Source organism: Lottia gigantea, assembly GCF_000327385.1.
Source record: "Lottia gigantea unplaced genomic scaffold LOTGIsca_2, whole genome shotgun sequence".
Classification (NCBI taxonomy): domain Eukaryota; kingdom Metazoa; phylum Mollusca; class Gastropoda; family Lottiidae; genus Lottia; species Lottia gigantea.
The window spans coordinates 6542397-6563006 of NW_008708400.1; the positions used below are offsets into that span (position 1 = coordinate 6542397).

The 20610-nt window shown below is 31.0% G+C and overlaps 1 protein-coding gene across 1 annotated transcript in view; it reads right to left on the bottom strand.

Moving 5' to 3' along the window:
• Nucleotides 1-2359: 2359 nt before the first annotated feature.
• Nucleotides 2360-20610, bottom strand: part of LOTGIDRAFT_182014 (hypothetical protein) — a gene marked incomplete at its 3' end in the record, with an annotated part of 47983 nt that continues 29732 nt past the window's right edge. The window contains exons 2-18 of the mRNA XM_009053550.1: nucleotides 14687-14868; nucleotides 14219-14361; nucleotides 12259-12320; nucleotides 10230-10314; nucleotides 9738-9913; nucleotides 9427-9570; nucleotides 8820-9000; nucleotides 6013-6118; nucleotides 5755-5886; nucleotides 5239-5389; nucleotides 4965-5076; nucleotides 4739-4827; nucleotides 4323-4448; nucleotides 3703-3822; nucleotides 3177-3365; nucleotides 2733-2882; nucleotides 2360-2419 (exon numbers count right to left, since the gene is read on the bottom strand). Of these exons, the coding sequence (XP_009051798.1) occupies nucleotides 2360-2419; nucleotides 2733-2882; nucleotides 3177-3365; nucleotides 3703-3822; nucleotides 4323-4448; nucleotides 4739-4827; nucleotides 4965-5076; nucleotides 5239-5389; nucleotides 5755-5886; nucleotides 6013-6118; nucleotides 8820-9000; nucleotides 9427-9570; nucleotides 9738-9913; nucleotides 10230-10314; nucleotides 12259-12320; nucleotides 14219-14361; nucleotides 14687-14868 (2208 nt within the window). The remainder of the gene's footprint in view (nucleotides 2420-2732; nucleotides 2883-3176; nucleotides 3366-3702; nucleotides 3823-4322; nucleotides 4449-4738; nucleotides 4828-4964; nucleotides 5077-5238; nucleotides 5390-5754; nucleotides 5887-6012; nucleotides 6119-8819; nucleotides 9001-9426; nucleotides 9571-9737; nucleotides 9914-10229; nucleotides 10315-12258; nucleotides 12321-14218; nucleotides 14362-14686; nucleotides 14869-20610) is intronic.

The window sequence follows — 20610 nt, forward strand, 5'->3', positions numbered from 1 at the left end:
AAAGAAATTGTTTTTCCTCAAGAAATAATATGGTTTCCACTGAAACAACCAAGGAAAGTCACTATAGAAATATGTTCGACCAACAGGATTCAAGTTCTGTTGTTGATATTATATATACAAGGAAAGTTGAACAACCAGTCGAGAATGCCTGTGGTAGAATAAAAGCTGTGGTATGTTAGGAGCTATTGTAGGATAAAAGAAAGATGATAGTTCATAGTTTGTGTGCCCATTATGCATTTTCAATATCTATCGCCATGGATCCTTAGAACATTTCTCTACAAAAGACACTTGAAACAAAAGGTTAATGCCCTTTGACATATTCTGAAAAACCTCCATGCATGAGATGAAGTCCTATTGGAACATTTCCAACTCTTGGACCTTTTGGAGTATTTTCTAAGCATGGACTTGAGATGAAGCCCATTCCGTAACTAATAACTCTTGATTATACATAGCACATTTGGTATATTTTCCATCAAAGAACTACAGTTCAGATAAAGGGCGTTTTTGACTAGGGATCTAAAGTCAAGGGATAAAATAAAACCCCTTTGGAAAATCTTCAATCAAAAACCTGCAGAGAAAAATATCCTTGTCCTGGGAATATATTTCAACCAAGTACCTGGGGAACCTCTCTCACTGGATATAACAAGTCAATAATAAGTATGTAAACTGGTGTTTATTTAAGTAGATATAGTACAATTCTTATAAAACAATTCTTCTATTTAAAATGATTTCAATTGCACTATGAGTAAAAATATACATGGTTACATAAAAATAGCAGACAGCTTGTATTAGAGCTCTCGAAAAAAGGCACTTTGGGCTTAAAACACAATATTTAACGAAACTAGAGTAGAATTTGTACTGAGGAATTTTTGAAATAAATTTCAATTTTTTTTGTTACCAGTATATTTCAAGGCACCATTTTGAATTTAAAATTTTAAAATTCTAAATGATTTAAAATAACAGATTGAATAAAATATCCATTTGTTTGTATCAATTCACACATAAAATCAGAACACAAAAAACTAGAATCTGTCCTCAAATCAACAAAATCTACTCTTAAAGTTGGTCTAGGTTCACTAGATAAAAGATCTATTGATGTCTAGCCAGTAAAACCCAGATCGAACAATATTAGGAAGAATAAAAATATACATGGTTTAAAAACTGTACACTGCACATTTCAACTATAGTTACAAATATCTTACAAATTCAGTATTAAAAATATTTCTATACACAATTCTACAATTACTATAAGTAAAACAAAAAAACATTAAAAATAATTTTGGCTTCGTTACACATCGGGATTAATTAAGGCTTGAAATAGATTGAGAAAAATATTACGAATATATTATGAATATATTACGAATAAATTAACATATTTTAAGAGCAGATTAGCACTATAGTTGGGCGCAGAATTAGAAAAATATTAACTTTTGCAATAAAAGCCACTAGAGTAACTTCTCATTTTGCAATATTACCCTCTTTCTCTTAGTTCACTCGACTCTTTCAAAGTGACTTTTCTTATAACTCTCATAGGGTTCTATATAATCCACTATAAAAATATTTCTTTTCATAAAAATTGCAATAAGGCAATATTTTTCAAAGTTAAATACAAAGATAGAAAGAGTAGAAACACGACAGTTTAAAGGCATTTCACAACACTCAGTCACAGAGGCAAACATCTAATATTTAACTTAAGTTTAAGAAATGGAGTTCGATTTCAGAGCTGATCAGGTTATGAAAGTAAGCTGACAATATTATGGGATTTATCATAGCCAACATTGCTTTCTCATAATTAAAGCCATGTGACACAAGGTTCATAACCTAAGACTGTCTAAAGAAATTTTGTGGCCAGCACAAATTCTTGTGTTGAAGGCAAAATTTCGACAAAGTGAACTCCATCCCATAAACTATGTTATATCTACTTGCAATATAAAAATAATTTGAAATTAACAATCTAGTCCCTGCTATGTTGTTGTATGTGGAAGAGTTCTGGCCCCTTGTTATTCACGTCACACATTTGATGTCTGTACTTCGTAATATTTATCTTGGGCCAACATATTCTGAAAAAAAACATAAAATAACAATAAAATATTACTATTGAATTTCGAAACAATCTTTGAACACCATAAATTGTGTATAAAATATGTAGTGGTGAATTATTGTTTCTATTCCAAATTACAGTCTAACAGAGATATTTTATTATTATCAGTGATTTAAAACATATCTTAAGATAAGTAAATATTACATCCTCCTCACATTAAATTAGAAAGTTATTGTCATGTAATGAATCAGACCACTATATTCATAATTATCTTATATCAAACAATTTCCAGTTTAACTAGAATTATCATCAACTTACCGTTAATGAGTTTATCTCTTTAGAAAAAGCACCAATTTCTTTAGCAGCCTTTTCATCCCTCTACAATATATAATAATGAAATCAATCAGAAGATATAAAACATTTATCTATACAAATCACTATCAAGACACCAAAGTCTATATGTCGACAAAATCAGGGAGGCACACAGTTTGTGTACAATGATCATCCTGGATTATACAGGATGATACCCAGGCACCCACTTTTAAAATAAATTAAGTAATTACCATTATTTTGATCCCTTTAGAATAGATTAGTTGAAGCAAATGACATTACCAAAAGAGCTTGCTGTGGCATAAAAAACTGAAATACTAGTCATACAATAAAGAAAATCTGTAGAAACCCATTAACTTACTTGTGGTAGGTTGCCATTTGTCCCATTTGTTCCATTTCCATGGTTACCATTGCGTAAACCTTTACCTCCAATTTCCATTGGACAAATAAAACCATCGGCCTCACTCTCAGATTTTGTTCGTTTATGACCAAATAATATGAATTTACCTTTCTGCAAAGAAATTAGAGGATTGTTAGTAAATCTCTTTTAATACGGCAGAGATATCCTATAATGCTCAATGCATAATACCAAGCCTATAAAATTTCTTGTAAATATCAATGTTATACTATAGCTAATCCAAATTCAATAAATTTGTATTACTCTTTGACTGAATTTTTCAACCTTTATTCAAATTTTGAAGAGTTCAAAAGGTTACTGATTATGACCAAACGATACGTAATATTGGTTGTGAAATTTGTTAAAACTTCACTGTCTCTGATGATTATCAACTAAATAATTACTTACTCTGATTTTAGAGCTAGGTAATAAAGGAACATAACCAGGACTGGCCTCCAGTTCACGTTTTTTCTGTTGAGTAGTTGCACCTATTAAAGCTATGAAATGGGTATTAAGATGACGTTTAAGTAGGGTTTTAGTTTGTGGTATCGAAAGGAGTTGTGAAAATAATTCTGAAGTAAATCTTGGCTCTAAAATCTGAAAAAACAAAATGAAAGTATAAATGAAGGTTCAACATAACACATCATAAGTTAGTGACATATCAGTATAAGAAATACTCAAACTTATTGTAAATTTTCACTCACAGAAATTTTAATTCATGAAAACACTTTTATTTCATCTCATAAAAAAGCCTTAAATCCTAAAAATTCACAAAATTGCCTTTTTTACAAATAGTATTATGCAAACCAAATTAGCATTTTACAGACCAGAGATAGTGAGAAATATCCAAAGAAAAATATATTATCTACTTAGATGAAAGTGAACATGTTTATTAGTTACAACTTCATAAGAGATTAAGACAGGGAATGCTTACCATTAGTCCACCATGAACACCACTACCTCTAAGATTGGGAGCGTATTCTGATAAATCAATTGTTCGTAACCATTCCATAACACGATGAGTTGTCCATGATATCACATCAGCTGGTAGAATCTATAAATCATAAGATAACATAGTGAGCTTCATTACACTATTAGCAGAATTTTGGTTGATAATTCAATTATGAGTTTCTTTAGACTTTGATACTTGGGTATTTCTCTCCAGTTTTATAAATAAAAGAAACATCCTTGTTTCATTCTCTCAATATCAAAGTTAAAACTCTAAGACAAGAGCATGTAAAGCCCTTAACCTGGGGTACCAATTAGCACTACAGGGGATAACTGACAAACCTTATATACTTATAGATATATTTTAAAATATCTATGTTTTCCTGCACATATGGCGTAAGAAGTGGTACTAACAACATCAAAACGTTGCAAATGAAATGAAATGAATGGAGTTTTACGTCCTACTTTTCTGCACTTTGTATGAAAACGTTGCAAGAGGGGTATGAAGATTGCAAAAGATTGGGAACTTATGTAGTCTTTGAGTTTGACGGTTAGATCTGTTTCTTATATAGAAGTATAAGCTATTTCAAAGATTAAAATACTTACCTCATCGGGGGAGGGTCGACGACGAAGACATTGTGGGTTGAAATTATTAACACGTAGCACTTGTATACCACGTTTAATGCTGATATGATGTAGTTCATTGGTTACTCTCATAGCTAACAAGTCGTCCTGTAATATCATAATAAAAATTAACAAGTTTTGAACTGTTTCCCCGATGGGATTAGGACAATAGGTCTACCTTACATATAGAACCTCCAAAGACTTTAACCACATTGGTGGGGCTTGATTATTAAGTTTTAAACAGGTTTAATCTCTTCAATTCTAGGTGTAAATTGAACTGGATATGTCACATTGAACATATACTCTTCTATCTTGCTTCAATTTGTTTAACTTTCAGTTGATTCCATGTGCAGAATCCATCAATTGAGCTCCACCCTAGTTTAATATTAAGTACTTACAACAGTCATATAATGTAACATTCTACCATCAATTCTAGCATCATAAAAACTATCTTTATATTGAGGAAGACCAATATCATCTAACCATCCTATAATAATAAACAATATCTCATGGTCATTTTCTTGTTTTTAAATAATGATTAAAATTCAACTGGAATGAGATTTCTTTCGTAGTATTATAAATACAACTTACTTGTGACCTATTTATGAAAGAAATACAACTTACTTGTGACCCAGTTATGATCGAGATCTCCAAGCCTGTCACTAGATTCTGAACCAATAGCTTGTAGTGCTAGTTGTAATTTCTTCCGATGTAGTCCATTCTTCATACCCATTTCCTGTGAAAAATATTCAAACTACATTTGGAGCCAAATAATCTTCTGTGTTAATACATTTATATCGGGATGTACGTGGTATCACATGTCTGTTTTCTGATGGAAAAACTCTATTGCTTTTCTTTAATAATCAGTTTTAAAATCTAAATATATCAAATTACCAACCTTTTCCAGATCTGAAGGAGAGGCTCTGAGTAGCTGTTCACCATTTTTAACCCAGCGTTTACAATCAACTAAATACATATTCAAACCTATTTCATTCATCCAGGCTGTCACTCTATCACTGTCCCATCTAGCAAACGGTATATCTAAATCACTGCAAATAATTACAAATATAAATATTCATCTATATCGCTCAACAATTGATATATTTAGTACTATCTTAACAGCGGTATTTCTATATTGAGCAAATATTTTGGTATTGTAACATTCAAGTATGTAAGAATGTTAAAACTATAAATATTCTACAACAGTATCAATCTTTTGCTTCTAAACATTGTATAGCTTATATCAGGGTATAATTGAGGGGTGGTTTTCTTTTCTTCAACGGAAAGCTTATGGAAAACAACTTTTGTAAAGTATTTGTCCACATGTAACTTTTCAATATTTAAACTCAGATTTGTCTTATGAAAATTATTTTTACCTGCATCTTGACACATGCCAAACAGAAAACTGACTTACTTGATATTTGTTTTAAGTTCTCGTGACCAGCCACCCAGTCTAGCTGTAGCTGTAGCTCTAACACCTCCACGTTTAAAATCATCAGGTCTATTTTTATCATTGTCAAAATCTTGTGAACTACTTCTCTTTAATCTAGAAATATAGCAGAGTTTGGTTAGCAACTGATAATTTTCTGACTGAAACTTTAAATCGTTTATCATTGTTAATAATCATTGTACTCCATGTTTGCAAAATGAGTTGTCAAGTTATTATACTCACTTTCCAAAAAGTTTCCGGAGACCTCTTCGTTTCTTTTCATGATGGACGCCATTTGTACCGAAATGTTGAAGGCCATCTTCATCATCTGTCACAACCTCAGAATGTGCTATAAATAGAAACATACGTGTTAAAACCAAGTATCAGTTACGCTGAGAAGGTCTGTAATATGTAATAACATATTTGTGTATTATCAACTGACTGATATACATATGATAATCTCTGTATTAACCTATCATTATTCTTAGCATTAGATTCTTCATAATAGACATGACGAAAATGTACAGTATTTTTTGTAAAAGATTTTGTGGAATAAATGTAGCTTGAAACTGTGTTCAAAAATATTTGTTTATGAATTATTGTGTATCTTGTATATATTACAAAATCTGTTGGTCATGTGCTAACCAAATACTCAAAGTACCTAAAACAACATTCGGTTTCATAATATTCAAATCAAATCACTCAAAAATTTTACTAAATTAAACAATTGTTATTTGTTAGTGTATATGTTGTTTTAAAACACACTAGAATAAAATCAAGAGGTTTAGGGAGAATAAGGGGTCAGTTTTAAGGAGTATGAAGGAGAGTTTATAACTTGTATTAGACATAATATTATAATCAGTTGAAAGGAAATTAACTTGAAGAGGACAAATCTTTTAAAAAATATCATTTGAAATATTCTAGGAAATATCTAATTAGTTTCAGGTCAGTTAAAAAGAAAAATGGTTGAAACCTTAATAAATGTTATATTTGCTTGTTTGCACACTCAACTGCCTCCGTAATTTCTAGAGTACAGTCAATAATAACCTAATTAACTTTATATTGAAAGTGTAGCTCTATCAAATCCTTTTAATGAAATGCTTAGATAGGTTCAGCTTCCTGTGGATATCAATTTAAGGCATGCAAGAGTTGACCACAAGAATTTCTGCCAAAGTCTAAGATAAAATTCTATTGCTATCACCTCATGCAAAACTAATATATCTAGTTCTACCATGCACAATAAATGGAATAAACTCTGGCATTCTACCGCTGTATCAAGCATTCTTTAAAATGAAAATATCAGCCGGAGATATCAGCAGAATTTCATTTTCAGAAGAATTAAACATGCTTTTCAGAATTATTCAGTTCCCAGAAGAAATAAAATCTAAGAATAAATCAAAAGAAAATCAATCCTAGCCATAATGAAAAACCATGTCCCACAATTTACAAATTAATATCAAGATCTTAGAAATGTAACAGCCAAAACTACATATACTATGATTAAATTACTGTAAAGAGGTCTTTTTTCCACGTCTTGAGTTTTGTTATAGTACTGAGCAATGTGCAGATGATATACATTTAGTGATTTCTTTAGCTTTTGCTATTTGAAAGCATTCACAAGACACCTTATTATGACCTAAACCCAGTAAGCTTTTAAAATATAATCATCATGCTTAGATCTCATCAAATAATATTAAAAACTTGAACCCTTCAAATTAGTTTCCAAGATGGCCGTATATAGGTATGTATATATATATATATATATATTTGGTGAGCATAGAGTTAGGTGAGAAGAGGGCAGGTGATGACTTACATGAAAAAAAGAATCCACGCTTTTTTTTCTTCCCTATTTAGGGGGAAAACAAAAACAAAGGTACAACAAAAAAACACATATGCATTATAAAAAAAACACACACAAAAATCATTTCAATCACAAATTCTAAAAGCCATTCAAAATATATATAGCTTGGAAAATCATACTTAAATTTAAAATAATTTAACATCAAAAGCGATATATGCTAGGTCTAACTTGGCAAAAATTATCAATTTCAGATGGTTTGCATGAAACAGTAGGTATATAGATATTGTATATATGTTATATTGATGAAGTCAATTGATTCCTCACTTAACACCCTTCAATAATATTGAACTACTCCAAGCATGCAAATTTCCAGAAGGCTCATTGCATGTTTAGAATAGTTCATTAACCATCAAAGAGGTGTCATGTGTTTCTATATAGGCTATGTATGATTGTAATGTCATGCTTATCTATTGTAGGGTATATATCAAATATTCTAGGAGATGAAATGGAGTTTTACACCCCACTGTGAATGATCCGCATGCGATATGTTGAAGTTCACTGTGATATGACTGTTACTGTTTTCTATTTGTAAAGAGCATGTGATATTACATTCCTATATATTGCTTTATATAGACATAGGTTTCATTCTTTTCAAGTTAAGATAGACTCCTAAATAGAAAGTTGAAAGTATAGTGCTGATTAAGAGATAAGATATTGAGGAAAAGAGTACTGAGATAAGAATGAAGTTTATATGTGATATGTAGAATATAATTTGTAATAATGAAAGATACATGATACTAGCGTTCTACATACTTCATAACATCATCAAATTTTATATAACTTAAATCCAAAAATTGATTCCAACTGGAGACAATTGCTCAATTACTTTGGAGTCATCAAAAATATTTCAATTCAAACTTCAAAAGTGACTTGCTAATAAATTTGCTTAAGAGATAGACCTATAATTTTCGTTTTTGAAACACTTTAAAGAATGATGCTTGGAAGTGTAGAATATCACTTTATAATTCTATGTTCACGATTTGAATACAAACAATACTCAAATTTAACCAATGACTGTTAAGTATTTAGTCATGTGATTTGTTAATAAGGGGTTTTAACTCTAAACAAGACAAGGACATGTTAATTTTTCATGCTGTGGTGGGGATAATTACGCTTGGTTTGTTACTATTTTTAGTAAGAAATCGCTGCGAGTATGATGCAGCATGCCAAATATTTGTAGACATGTCACCTAAATTTGGGGCGGAGCAGCTTCGTTTTCCTGATCTGATGCGTAATAATGTACGACCGAGGGTGGGGAACCCGCGATTACGTTTAGGAGTTTCGTCTGCGCCTGAATAACGTTCTTTAGGTAACGTACCAAAGCCTCCGTTGTTCTGATTTTCAAATCTTTTCTTACTGTTTGGTGGAGTCTGAAATGGGAACAAAATCTATAAAATTTGGATAATAGAAATATTATCAGAGCAACTGGAAGTAAATGTCACATATTTTTGGTTCCAAATCTATTTCAAGGTATTTCAGTATATATGGCTGTAAGTATAAGTATTTAAGACAATGAGTTGATTAACTCATAATATTGTTTTATATATCCACACATTTATACATATCTAGTTTTTCTATTGTCATTATAATCTGACTTTCCTGAATTTTGTTATATGTTTAGTCTTAAAAATTTGCAAGATACATCAATAGATTCCATTATAAGAAAAATATGACTTCAAAGGCATCTTCAAGGACAGACATGATCAAAAATAATAACACAAGGGTTGCACAGAAGAGTTCAAGATGACACTCTGAATTTCAGAACAAGAAATAAAGGAGATAAATAATTCACTTACTCGTGGTTGCTGTAATTTTGGTATTAAATTTTCACAACTGTTAGAACGAGTCATTCCTAAAGCTTCTCTATTATTGGCTGTTACTGGTGTACTGGTTGCCGTTGGTGATGATAGATAATTTGTATTTACCCGTAAATCATCCATCTTGAAAACATAATTATATGAAAATATTAATATTCTGTAATTATACCAACGGTCATATTTTTTGAAAACCCATTGGATTTTGGAACATAAGCCTCATTATATATTCAATAATTCAATGAGATTCTTAAACAATAAGTACTGTTTTGATCTGATATTCTGATTTTCACACAGGTTAAATTTGATTTACATGCAAAAATGTCAAGACAGTACACAGTATTTTTAAAATTAAAGTAAATATTATATATACATACATTATGCAAATTATCTTTAATAATTTCACCAACAGAGGGAGTTGTAGATGAACTGGTTGAACTTGTGTCATCTTCAGCATTCATTAACAAATCTTCTACAACTGTAATAATAACAAGTATGTATAATAACAATCAGTAAAATAAGTTCAATGTGAATGTTCTGCACTTTAAGAAGATTTATCAAAAAAGGCCCTACAGAGCAGAATTAGAAGAAATTTGCAAGGTAATCAGTAAAAATCAATGATGTAGAGAGAAATTCAGTCAGTTACTTAGAACTATGTTGCCTAACCTTTCAGATTCTTTGTACACCCTTGTATTCATTTGATACAACTGACATCCCTCTATCAACAAAAACACAGTAAAGGGAGTCAATACTGAATTCTATAAATTATTTTTTATTAGGCTTACCCTTTCTGCCTTGTGATTGAACTAATAATTCTTCTACTTTACGATATCTTCTTAACATTCTCTTCATTTCATCTAGTCTTTTATCCTGTAATAAATTAACAATCAATTATATCATATTTAAATAATTTAAGAAACCAGAAGTAGACCTTGAATATATTTCAAACATAGCAATATATTGATGAAAGTTTCATTGTATGATCAAATTTACATCTTTTAACATATATTTTGATGTCCATTTAAGAATCTGTGAATTAGAACTCCTGAAGTATTACTAGGTCAATCTCTTTACCTCTCTAGACCTAGATGGCTTGAAGATCAAGGGGAGATAATGATGACCAGTATATTATATCGGTCAAGTTTAGGAAATGTAAGTTATGTTTATGGTATCATATCACCAATATCTCACTATACCATAACTTTCTACACCTATATACTGATATCTGTATCTTTCATGTTCAGGCAGATAATTTCAACACCATCTCCCTTTCCAGTTCATGTAAGAGATTAGCCTAGTTCCAAATAAAAGTTGAACTAATCAAAAAAAATCTTGCCAATAGTCAAATATCAAGAAATCAAATTCTATTTCCTTCTATGTGATATTACTGTCAATCAAATACAAATTTGTTATTCAATAACAAGGAAGTTCATGTGTTTTTATTTTACTTTGTGAGTCATATTTTGATGCTAAATTGAAAATAAATCATTCAATTTTTATTCACAAATATGGATTGTTTCAAAAGGAAATGGTGCTAACATCAGAAGTGAGTTTTAATAAACCTATGATGCTTTCTGATTTACAAATCTTGGCAGTTGTATGCTATCAACTAGTCAGAAGTAGGGTTAAGTTACACAAATCTCAATAACAAGAAAAAGATATAAAGGAGTGCTAGAAATGCTTATGATATCTATAGCCAATGTTAATTGATATCTCAGGAATTTTGACCGAGCAACATCAAAACAATTATTGACAAGTCAATATTTCCTCTCACAACTGACCAAAGAAAAAGTTAAGAGGACAATGCAATGTAATAAAGCCAAATACTACAGTTAAACTTTGACCTATAACATAAAAACTATTCCTGGATAGTTTCTTTCTCTTTAACAACTGACCAAAGAAATAGGTCAGATTACAAAACATAATTATCAGAAGGAATTCTATAAATGGTTTAACTGTAGCCTAAATTTATATTTAAAAAAATCAGCTTATTTTTCCAACTTTAGGCTTTCTCTATCAAAAAACTTAACTGTTTCATGGAATTTTCAATTACATCATGTTTAGTTATGCTTGAAATTCTTGAACACTACTGATTAATAACCTTTTCTGTCCAGTTTCAATCATTTTCGTCATTAGACAGATATTCAAACCATGTATGAGCATAGCTCTGAAGAGAATACCAAAATCCTTCCCATTCCCTACAGTTTTGAATAAAGGTAATTGTCTTGAACTTATAATTCAATACGACAAACACTTGTCTTTATCATATAAAAACTATAATTGATAATGTACTTCTACGGCAGTGTTCTGAACAGAATATCTAATATTCACAATTCCCTACATTAGAACAAAAGACATCGTCTAAAGCCCTTCTAGCCTTGAACTCAATTCAATAAGATTAACACTCTACTTTTTCATCTTGACACTATCATTGCTAATAATGTATTAAAGTGTTTGATATCTATATACCAAGTATCATGTAACCCAGCCAGTTCCTCCTCCTGATATAATGTAATTGTAATTAAATTAAGTTTTTTTCAAGAATTTCATATAAAATAATCTGTTTTACTACTACAGATAATAGATAGACACCTGAATCTAACAGTTAAAACCATCAAAACAAAGTTGGATTAAATGTTACAGTCACTCAACAGATATTTAGTGACCTGTTCCATAAAAAAGTCTTACTATAAAAATTTGAGGTAATTTTGGAGGAACACCATGTTTAGGATTAAAATCTCAGGATCTTAGACTGATAGATGTGAGTATGTGGGGTATGTGACAAAATGAAAAAAAATTTAAGAAGTGACTTACTTTATCATCATTAGCTATCAACAATGACTCTACAGCTTTCTTTAGTTTCTCTACTTCACTTTCTGTAAATCAAAACAATCCATAAAAAAATCATTAAAACTTAATTTTCAGTAAAATTACCGGTAAAGGAACGAATAGACATAATGAAAGCTTAGTGAAAGTTTATTAAAATTTGATGAGTGAAATTTTTCAAGATATTCACATACCGGTATATATGTTTTTCAGGCCGTGCAATTTTATATTTTTGAGGCTCATACCATCATAATTGAATGATTCACAGCGATTGGTTACAATATATAGCTCGACCAATCATTGTCATTAAAATTATAGTTTTGTTTTGTAAGCTATGATGCTCTCCAGCAGACAAACACAGACGGACGCAATAATGGCAAATAGTTTCTGATGCTCAAGAATTTAATTTAGAGCACTAAACTGATATGAGACAAGACATGCACAATCTTCAAGAATATCTATTGCCACTCTACAACTGAGTTTCAGCATCCCTGTTTGTCTCATTCATTGAAATTTTCATGAGAATTTTGATTCAATTACCGTATATTCTAAAATGAAATGAAATAAATGGAATTTTCTGCACCAAGTGGGCTAAAGAAGACAAGAATTACCGTATTCTATATATCAATTATTTCAAGATAATAGGTGAACTATATCTACATATTCCCTTAAAACCATTCTGATTAAACATTGTGCAAATAAATATTGAAGCGTGCGGTTATCATAAACAGGCAAATTATATTATAAAATTTCAAAATCATTCAGGATGAAAGGACTTAACTGATCAAGGGTGGCATAAATTTCATCCCATTGAAGGAGTTCACAAGTTTAAAATAATATATTTATAGTATTTCTTTCTTTAAATTGGAATATTGGATACAAAGCTTATTTGAATAAAAGGCAAAAAGCAAAAAAAAAGGAAAATTGAAAAAAAAATCATAACACTGCACATTTACAAAAATTTAACTTGAACAAGCAAAACATATTTCAGTAGAAAAATAAAATCAAATTCAGAAAAAGATAAAAGTCTGTACTAAATTGGACAAAAGGTGACTATTTACGAAATTAAAGCAAATATGGGGATGAGGAGTAGGGGAAATAGGTAAGAAATGGGCTAGGGCTGTTGTTTTAATATTTAATCAGATAAGAGTGTAAATTCTACATTAAATCTTTGAAAATCAAACTTGAATCCTTTTGAATCTATGACTCATCTTCAACAATAAGAAGTTTAAAGTTTCAGACAAATATTTAGGCATTTATCTTTTCTTTCATAAATGGCAAATAAAAGTCAAAACAACAGCCCTGATTTTGGGGATTGAGAATGGGTTTGCTGAAAATTGAAAGTGCAAAAGTTAATAACAATTGAGTTAGTTTCTGAAACTACACCACACCACAAGACGTATCGTAAAACGTTCATGGCTTACGTTTTCTTTTTAATCTATCTAAAGTTCTCTCGCGATCTACAGTTCGATCTTTAGACTCTCCTGAAATACGAATTGATGAGGTAATTGACAACAGCCTGGACAATCTAACATAAATACTAGTAAACTAATATATCAGGCCACATGCTTGTCAAAATGAAAATGATAATGTGTGAAATCAAAATGAAAAGATGAAAAAATAAATCATGAAATTACAACATACATTAAAACGTTTCCAATACCATTCTGAACACTAATGCACAATTCAGCAATGCAAGCAATTCTAAGCAATATTTTCTCAGAATTTTCAGTCTAAAATTGAAACCTAATGTAAAATTCAGAACAAGGTGTCTCATAAATGATGATAAAACTCAGCTGATGCAAATCAAGAATATTGCAAGTTCAAATTTTTTGGTAATCAGATATTTATGCTGATTATTTTTCCAGCATTTCTCTTCAAAGCTTAAGAAAACTGTAGGACTGATTACGGATAAGGCAAGACCGTAATGAAACTGAAAACTTACCACTGGTGTCAGGGCTGATAGTTCCATTCAACCGACACTTTTGTCTCAGATCATTAATTTCAGAATCTTTGTACAACATCTTGGCATCCATTTCTGCTAACTGTCTCTGTAAGGAAACAAAATTAATCTGAGTTAACACAGCCTTGCTGTTGGGGTGGTGCCCACAGGGCTGGACACAGTAAGCAAGAAACCAACCCTAGGAATTGACCTCTCTCAAAACCTTCCGTTTAGAAGGAATTGATTAATTTGATGCATCTTCTTCAGGCTTTAAGTTTTCCAAATTTTATGGGAGAGGACCCTCAGGCCACCTACTTGTGGTAATGCGCCTTTGGATTTTGAGGTGGTTAGAACTAGTTTGTGAAAAAAACATTTGTACGAAACCAAAAAAGATGAACGTTTTGATAAGGATTTTGGCCACTCAGAATCAGTGGTTGGGCTTCTAGGTTTCAAAAATTTCAAGGGGGACATTACCCAAATTGCAAATGTTTCATTCGGGAGATCTTGAAATATAATAAACTTACATGTGAATAACGTAATTTATCATCCAGATCTCGCCTCTCTTTCTCAGCCGAGGCCAGTCTTATTTTTAAACTTGATATCTCCGCCATTAGATCTAATTTATGTGTTTCCAGGGACGACCTGGTTAATAGTTCCTGAAAAACATGAAAAGGTGAAAAATTGAGAAATTTGAGAAAGAAAACTCTTAACATTATGTCCTATTTTGTACTTAATTTTTACCATATCAGCAGTTGGCTGTAACATTTTCAATCATGTAACATTCCTTTATACCAGGGACCATTTTAAATCCAATCTCTCAAAGGATTAAATGCATCTATAGACTCTCAAATGTATTGTGATCCAAGCCTTTATTTTCATTCAAGTTAATGTACCACAAAGGCAGACAGTTCCATTAATATAGAACTCTTGATGAATTAAAAACCATTTATACAAATAGAGGTTTTAAAATAGAAATTCTCCCGGAAAAAAACTAAACTTGAGTTTTTTGTAAAGTACAGCCTTATAAAATATGTATGCTAAAGAGTTTAATAAGCTTATAATGCTATTCAAGGAAAGAAGAATATTTTTATTAGAAAATTAACCTTTGAAGAGAAGAGAATATATTCTCAGAAGCAGGATAGAAGAGGCAGATAAAAGTAGCAAAATCTTTGAAGCCTATCAAAATTTAAATTAGCAACATTTTCTTGGCATTTTTATTCTTAAATCATGTAACCATGTAGGCGGAATTTTTTTATTTTTCAAATTCAGAGGAAAATTGAGCAATAACTCTTTTTTGTTTCCACAAGAACAAATCAGACATAAGTAGAATAACAAAATTATTTTCATCCAAGGCTATTTCTCATATAATACTTCAGCCTTAAGCTAAATACATGATGAAAATGACCCATGATATGAGCTTCTATGAATTACATGTTATTGCAAGGTACATAATTTCTTAGACATCAGACCTAATTTAACTATTGATTATCAATCACCCACTGATCAGGGATCCTTAATATGCACATCTTGAAACTACTGTTTGGTATTACACAGAACATATTTCAAGCTAACATGAAAAGGTTCTCTAACTACAAAACTTATAGCTTCTAAATAAAGCCACAACCAGGCCTTCGGAACCAGCCCACAAAAACGTTCTGCAGTATTTCCCATGTTGTTGAAGAATTATTCTCAGACTTAGTCCTGATAATTACAGTCTTTATCATAGAATCAGGCAGTTTATCATGATCAGGATGGTTCCATGACTGTCAGACTGACATGATATTTTAATAACAGTATTATCACGATATATTGATTACTCTGGTCAATTATCTGATCAGAACACACAGCAATAAATTATATCAAATGCAGTTATAAAAATAAAAAATTAAAGAAAGGAATAGTATATCCATAATAGTGCCCTTATTTATTTATTTATTTATTTATATAGCTACATACCTTAATGCATCTTATATGAATAATGAAAACAAAATAGTTTTCAAACTTTAATATGTCTTTGAATGGCATTTACCAATTGTGAGTACGATATATAGACACAGCTTTATGGAACAACAATCACTGGTTAAAGTTTTATACAACGTTTCGGTGTGCCTGAGGACAACCGGGGAAACACGTCGAAACATTGCATAAAACTTTAAAAGTAATATTGAAGGCATTTTGATGAAACCACCAACTAGCAAGAAATATTCATAGGTGATTGTGACTGTGCAATAGCCTGGAGTTTAATTGTTCTTAGTCGCCCTAGGATCGTAAGACAAGAAAAATTTCACTGAAGACAATAAAGTCTCATGTTTTTATAATGTAAACTATTCCTCTTTTCAGGCCTTTTCCTGTTCATTAAGTGCTTTGATGCTTACATGAATAATACAAAGGAGTTGCCGACTTTTAATTGAACTTGATATAATAAAGCAATTAAAAGGTGAACCGGTTTATAATCAATGTCAGGATACCTCTAAGTACCTGATGACATTTTGTCATGCTCTTGGGTTCAACAGAAGTGTAACAGGAAGTGTGAGCATACCAACAAGTTTCAAAATGGTTTTCTATTGTTATATAGCAATCACTTGAATCAGTACCAATCGAGACAAGAACAAATATTACAAAGAACTCTATGACATTCTACACTTCAGATCTCTGAAACTCAACTCCAATGGATGTTCCCATACTATAAGTATTGTTTTACAAAGGATACTATAAGATATCAGGATACATGGTAACAGATAAAACATGAGCAGAGGTTGAATTATGTTTTGTACACAAGAGCACTTGTAGACTTTTTTCCAATTTGCATCAACTCATTTCAGATGAATGTTTTAAATATTATGAATAAATCAATATGTGGCATCTAAGGAATCTACAATCAACACTGTATTGTTTTCTTTTTTGTTTTTTCTCCCCAAATTGATAGCAACAAATTCAATTCACTGTACATCCTAAACTTGATTGAAAAATTCTGCTATAAAGAGTTAGTTCTTTACAACAGTGCCCCTCACTGAGATGTAGAAATGAATTTTCACTATCAACAATGTACATCTTTACGCCTTATCCTATTGACTTGATGAAAGTGAGTTGTTGATCCTACTGTTATATATAACTTAGACTAATAACATGTTATATCCCTCCATTCTCCACTTTTCAATCCTTTCGGCCAGAGATACACCTCATTTTTGGTCTCCCCCCCCAGGCATTTTCTAGATACGCCAGTTACATAAAACCATTTTACTGCCCTGTATCTTCATAGCTAATCAATTAAATTTACTTACACCCTATTGTTCTGCACCTGACAACACTCAATTGGAATTTAATATCCTATTGTTGTGCAATTATACAATACATACTAACAGTTTGAGATCAATGAAAGACTAGTGATCTAGAGAGACGATGAACTGATTGATAAAAACTATAATGATTATGAACCTAGACATACTACTATAAGGTGTTAATGTCTATTTGACATGAAATGTTTACTAAGAACTAAATAGTGATCAGGTTTGATTCATCTCTTGATGATTTCACCTTATTGATTAAGAGAAGGATGGGCTATAGATACATGTGGTCTTAATTTGCCAGAAGAAAGTGGAGCCCCTTTAAATAACAGTACTTTCATAGTACTACCAAATGGCAGCAAAAACAGCAAAATCTTGAATATGATGGTTCATTATGCTACTCACAATCTCTTTCAGGAAGTGCGAATATTATTATCATATCTTAATAACATAATATCAAGGTTATTCTTTTATGAGTTATTTATAAGTTATTCTTGATCCAAAATTACCTGAGATTTTTAACAACCGTGACCTTTTCTTTAATAAACATGCCTTAATGAGCTTTTTTTCTAAGGTAATTACCTGTGGTCTGAAGACAAACCACACAAATAATATTGTACCTAAACAAACTATAAAACGGCAAGGTGTCTGATTTTAACGTTTAAAATAATTGACGATAATTCTCCCATCATGCCTTTAATCGTCATGGTAATTGACAATTATAACCAACAGGTAGAGTAAACACAACCATCAACTGGCTCCAGAGAACTGATATTATGGCAAAAAAATAAATTGTATTTAGTCAGAAGAGCAGAGCTGGATGCAAGGGAAGACTCCTGTTGGCACAAAAGTAGCAATAATGAATTTTTTTTTTGATAATACTTCTTGCAGGCATATTAAAGTTCTATGTTGCAGGCATCAAGGTCCCTTTCACAAAAGATGTATGGTATATAAAACTTTTTAGAGGACCCGTGCTAAGTACCGATAAGGAGCATTCAAAATGACCTTAATCAAGGATGAATTCAGATACTTCCAGGTTTGCAAAAATGATTGCACCAAGCAAATAATTCATATAAAGAAGAGGTTGTCAATGATAAAGTTTCCTTCAAATCAATCTATCAAGAAAGAAAAATTTAATGCACATGAACATCAAAAAACGTAGAAGATTAGAATGTAGGATTACCGGAATGATGAAAGTTTCAAAAGAAAAATGACTTTCATTTAAGGTCATTAAAAATCTGACAAAAGAGGCTATCTATGGCCTTTTTTCTAAAGTCAGTATCACAATACTTTGAGTAAGATGCTATTGAAAGTAGGGACTTTAAATAAAAGAGATTGTAAAAAGTCATAACCAGTGTTATTCTTGTGAGATTAATTGCTTCCTTTGCTATTTCAGTTAAGAGGTTTGAGATATTATCTAATTTTGTAGAAAAGTAAAGGAGAACTTGCTGTTATTTTTGCTACTCATCTTTATCTTAATGTAATTTTTATCAGAAAAGATGTAAATTTACAAGAATATTGCTAACCCGGGAAACATTGCAATATTTGAAATGACTCATTGAAAAGTCTACCTGAAACACAATACATGAGGATGACCTTTCTTTTTTTGTTCCAAGTAAAGCATTTTATTTATGATTTATGAATGATAGTTTCCTTTGTGCTGGAAAACAAAATAAACTGTCTTTTTCTATAGATGAGGCAAATTCTCTACAAAGATAAATAGTCAGAAATCTAAGGAAACCAACTTTTCATATTAAAGGAGAATGTTATTACTAATAATAAAGAAATAAACATTAAGAGAGTAAAAGAAATTGACTTTTCATTTTCACCAAATTGAATTTCTCTGCAGTCAATGTGTTATTGATGAAGATAAAGAAATAAACAAGGAGATTATTTTGATGTTTATTAATAAATCAAGCTATGGTGAATGTAAACAAGAGGAGTAAGAAGTATTTAGGATGGTAGAGAGATCAATGGGTGGTCAGTGTATAATAATATAATATTCTAAAGTCTCAAACTGTAGTCTGAAACATAATCCAACAGCAAACATTATTGACGGTATCCTTAAAAACTCATTAAGAGGTTACCTAACCTTATTATGACATCAATACTGCCAAAGCAGCTAACAATATCTAAGGGTCTTTGCGATAGTGACTTCATAAAACACTTAGTTTTACAGGGACTGCAAGAACTAAGGTTGTCCCACTGAAATTAGGAATGGTGCAAATCTATCCCTGATACACATACAAAGTTAAGAAAACCAGTTTACAAGACTCAGAAAAGTAAAACTACATTCGATTTATTTTGTATCTTTACAAGACTAAAATAAGGAAGGTATTACAAAAGGTTATTAGTAACCTACTAATAGCCTCTCTGTTTACTAGGATAGCCTACCTGTAGTCAGAGATTCAGACTAACCTAAAGTAGACCCAACTATTATTAAATAACATGTTTAAGCTGCATTAAACCGACCTTAAGTCAGAGATTCAGACTAACCTAGGTAGATCATATTCTTAAATGACCTGTGTACTTGTTTGTAAAGGTCAGATGTCAATCTCTCTTGCCTCCCATCAAAATATTTTCATGTTAAAGACAGATGTTGGAATTTCTAAACATATCTTGAACCAGGTGTTATGGGCCTGTAATATATATAGTTTACAATACCTAGGAACTATTTTGATTGCCAAAGATATTTATTCCGCTCATGAGGATTTTAACCTTCAGGACAAGCCCAGGAACCAATATGACATGAATAACTCTTGACCAACTTTCAGCTTTTTTTTTCAAGTTGTTTTGCAGGATCTCAATCTCAAGAGGGATTTAATTTGTATATGAAAATATTAGGTAGCCACCAGACATGCAATACAGCTTATTCCTTTCCCAATCTAATGTAAGCCAATTTATAAACCAAAAATATCTCCTTTGAACTCTGAAACTTATATAACTGAAACATGAGTAAGGAATTTAAAATATTTAGAAATTACGTAAATGAAGGTAATTTCAGTCATCACGATGTATTTAAAATCGTGTTAACTGATGATTACACAACACTCAGGGGAGATAATTCAATATTACGTTAATTAGAATAATAGAATTAAAATAGACAGTAAGTTG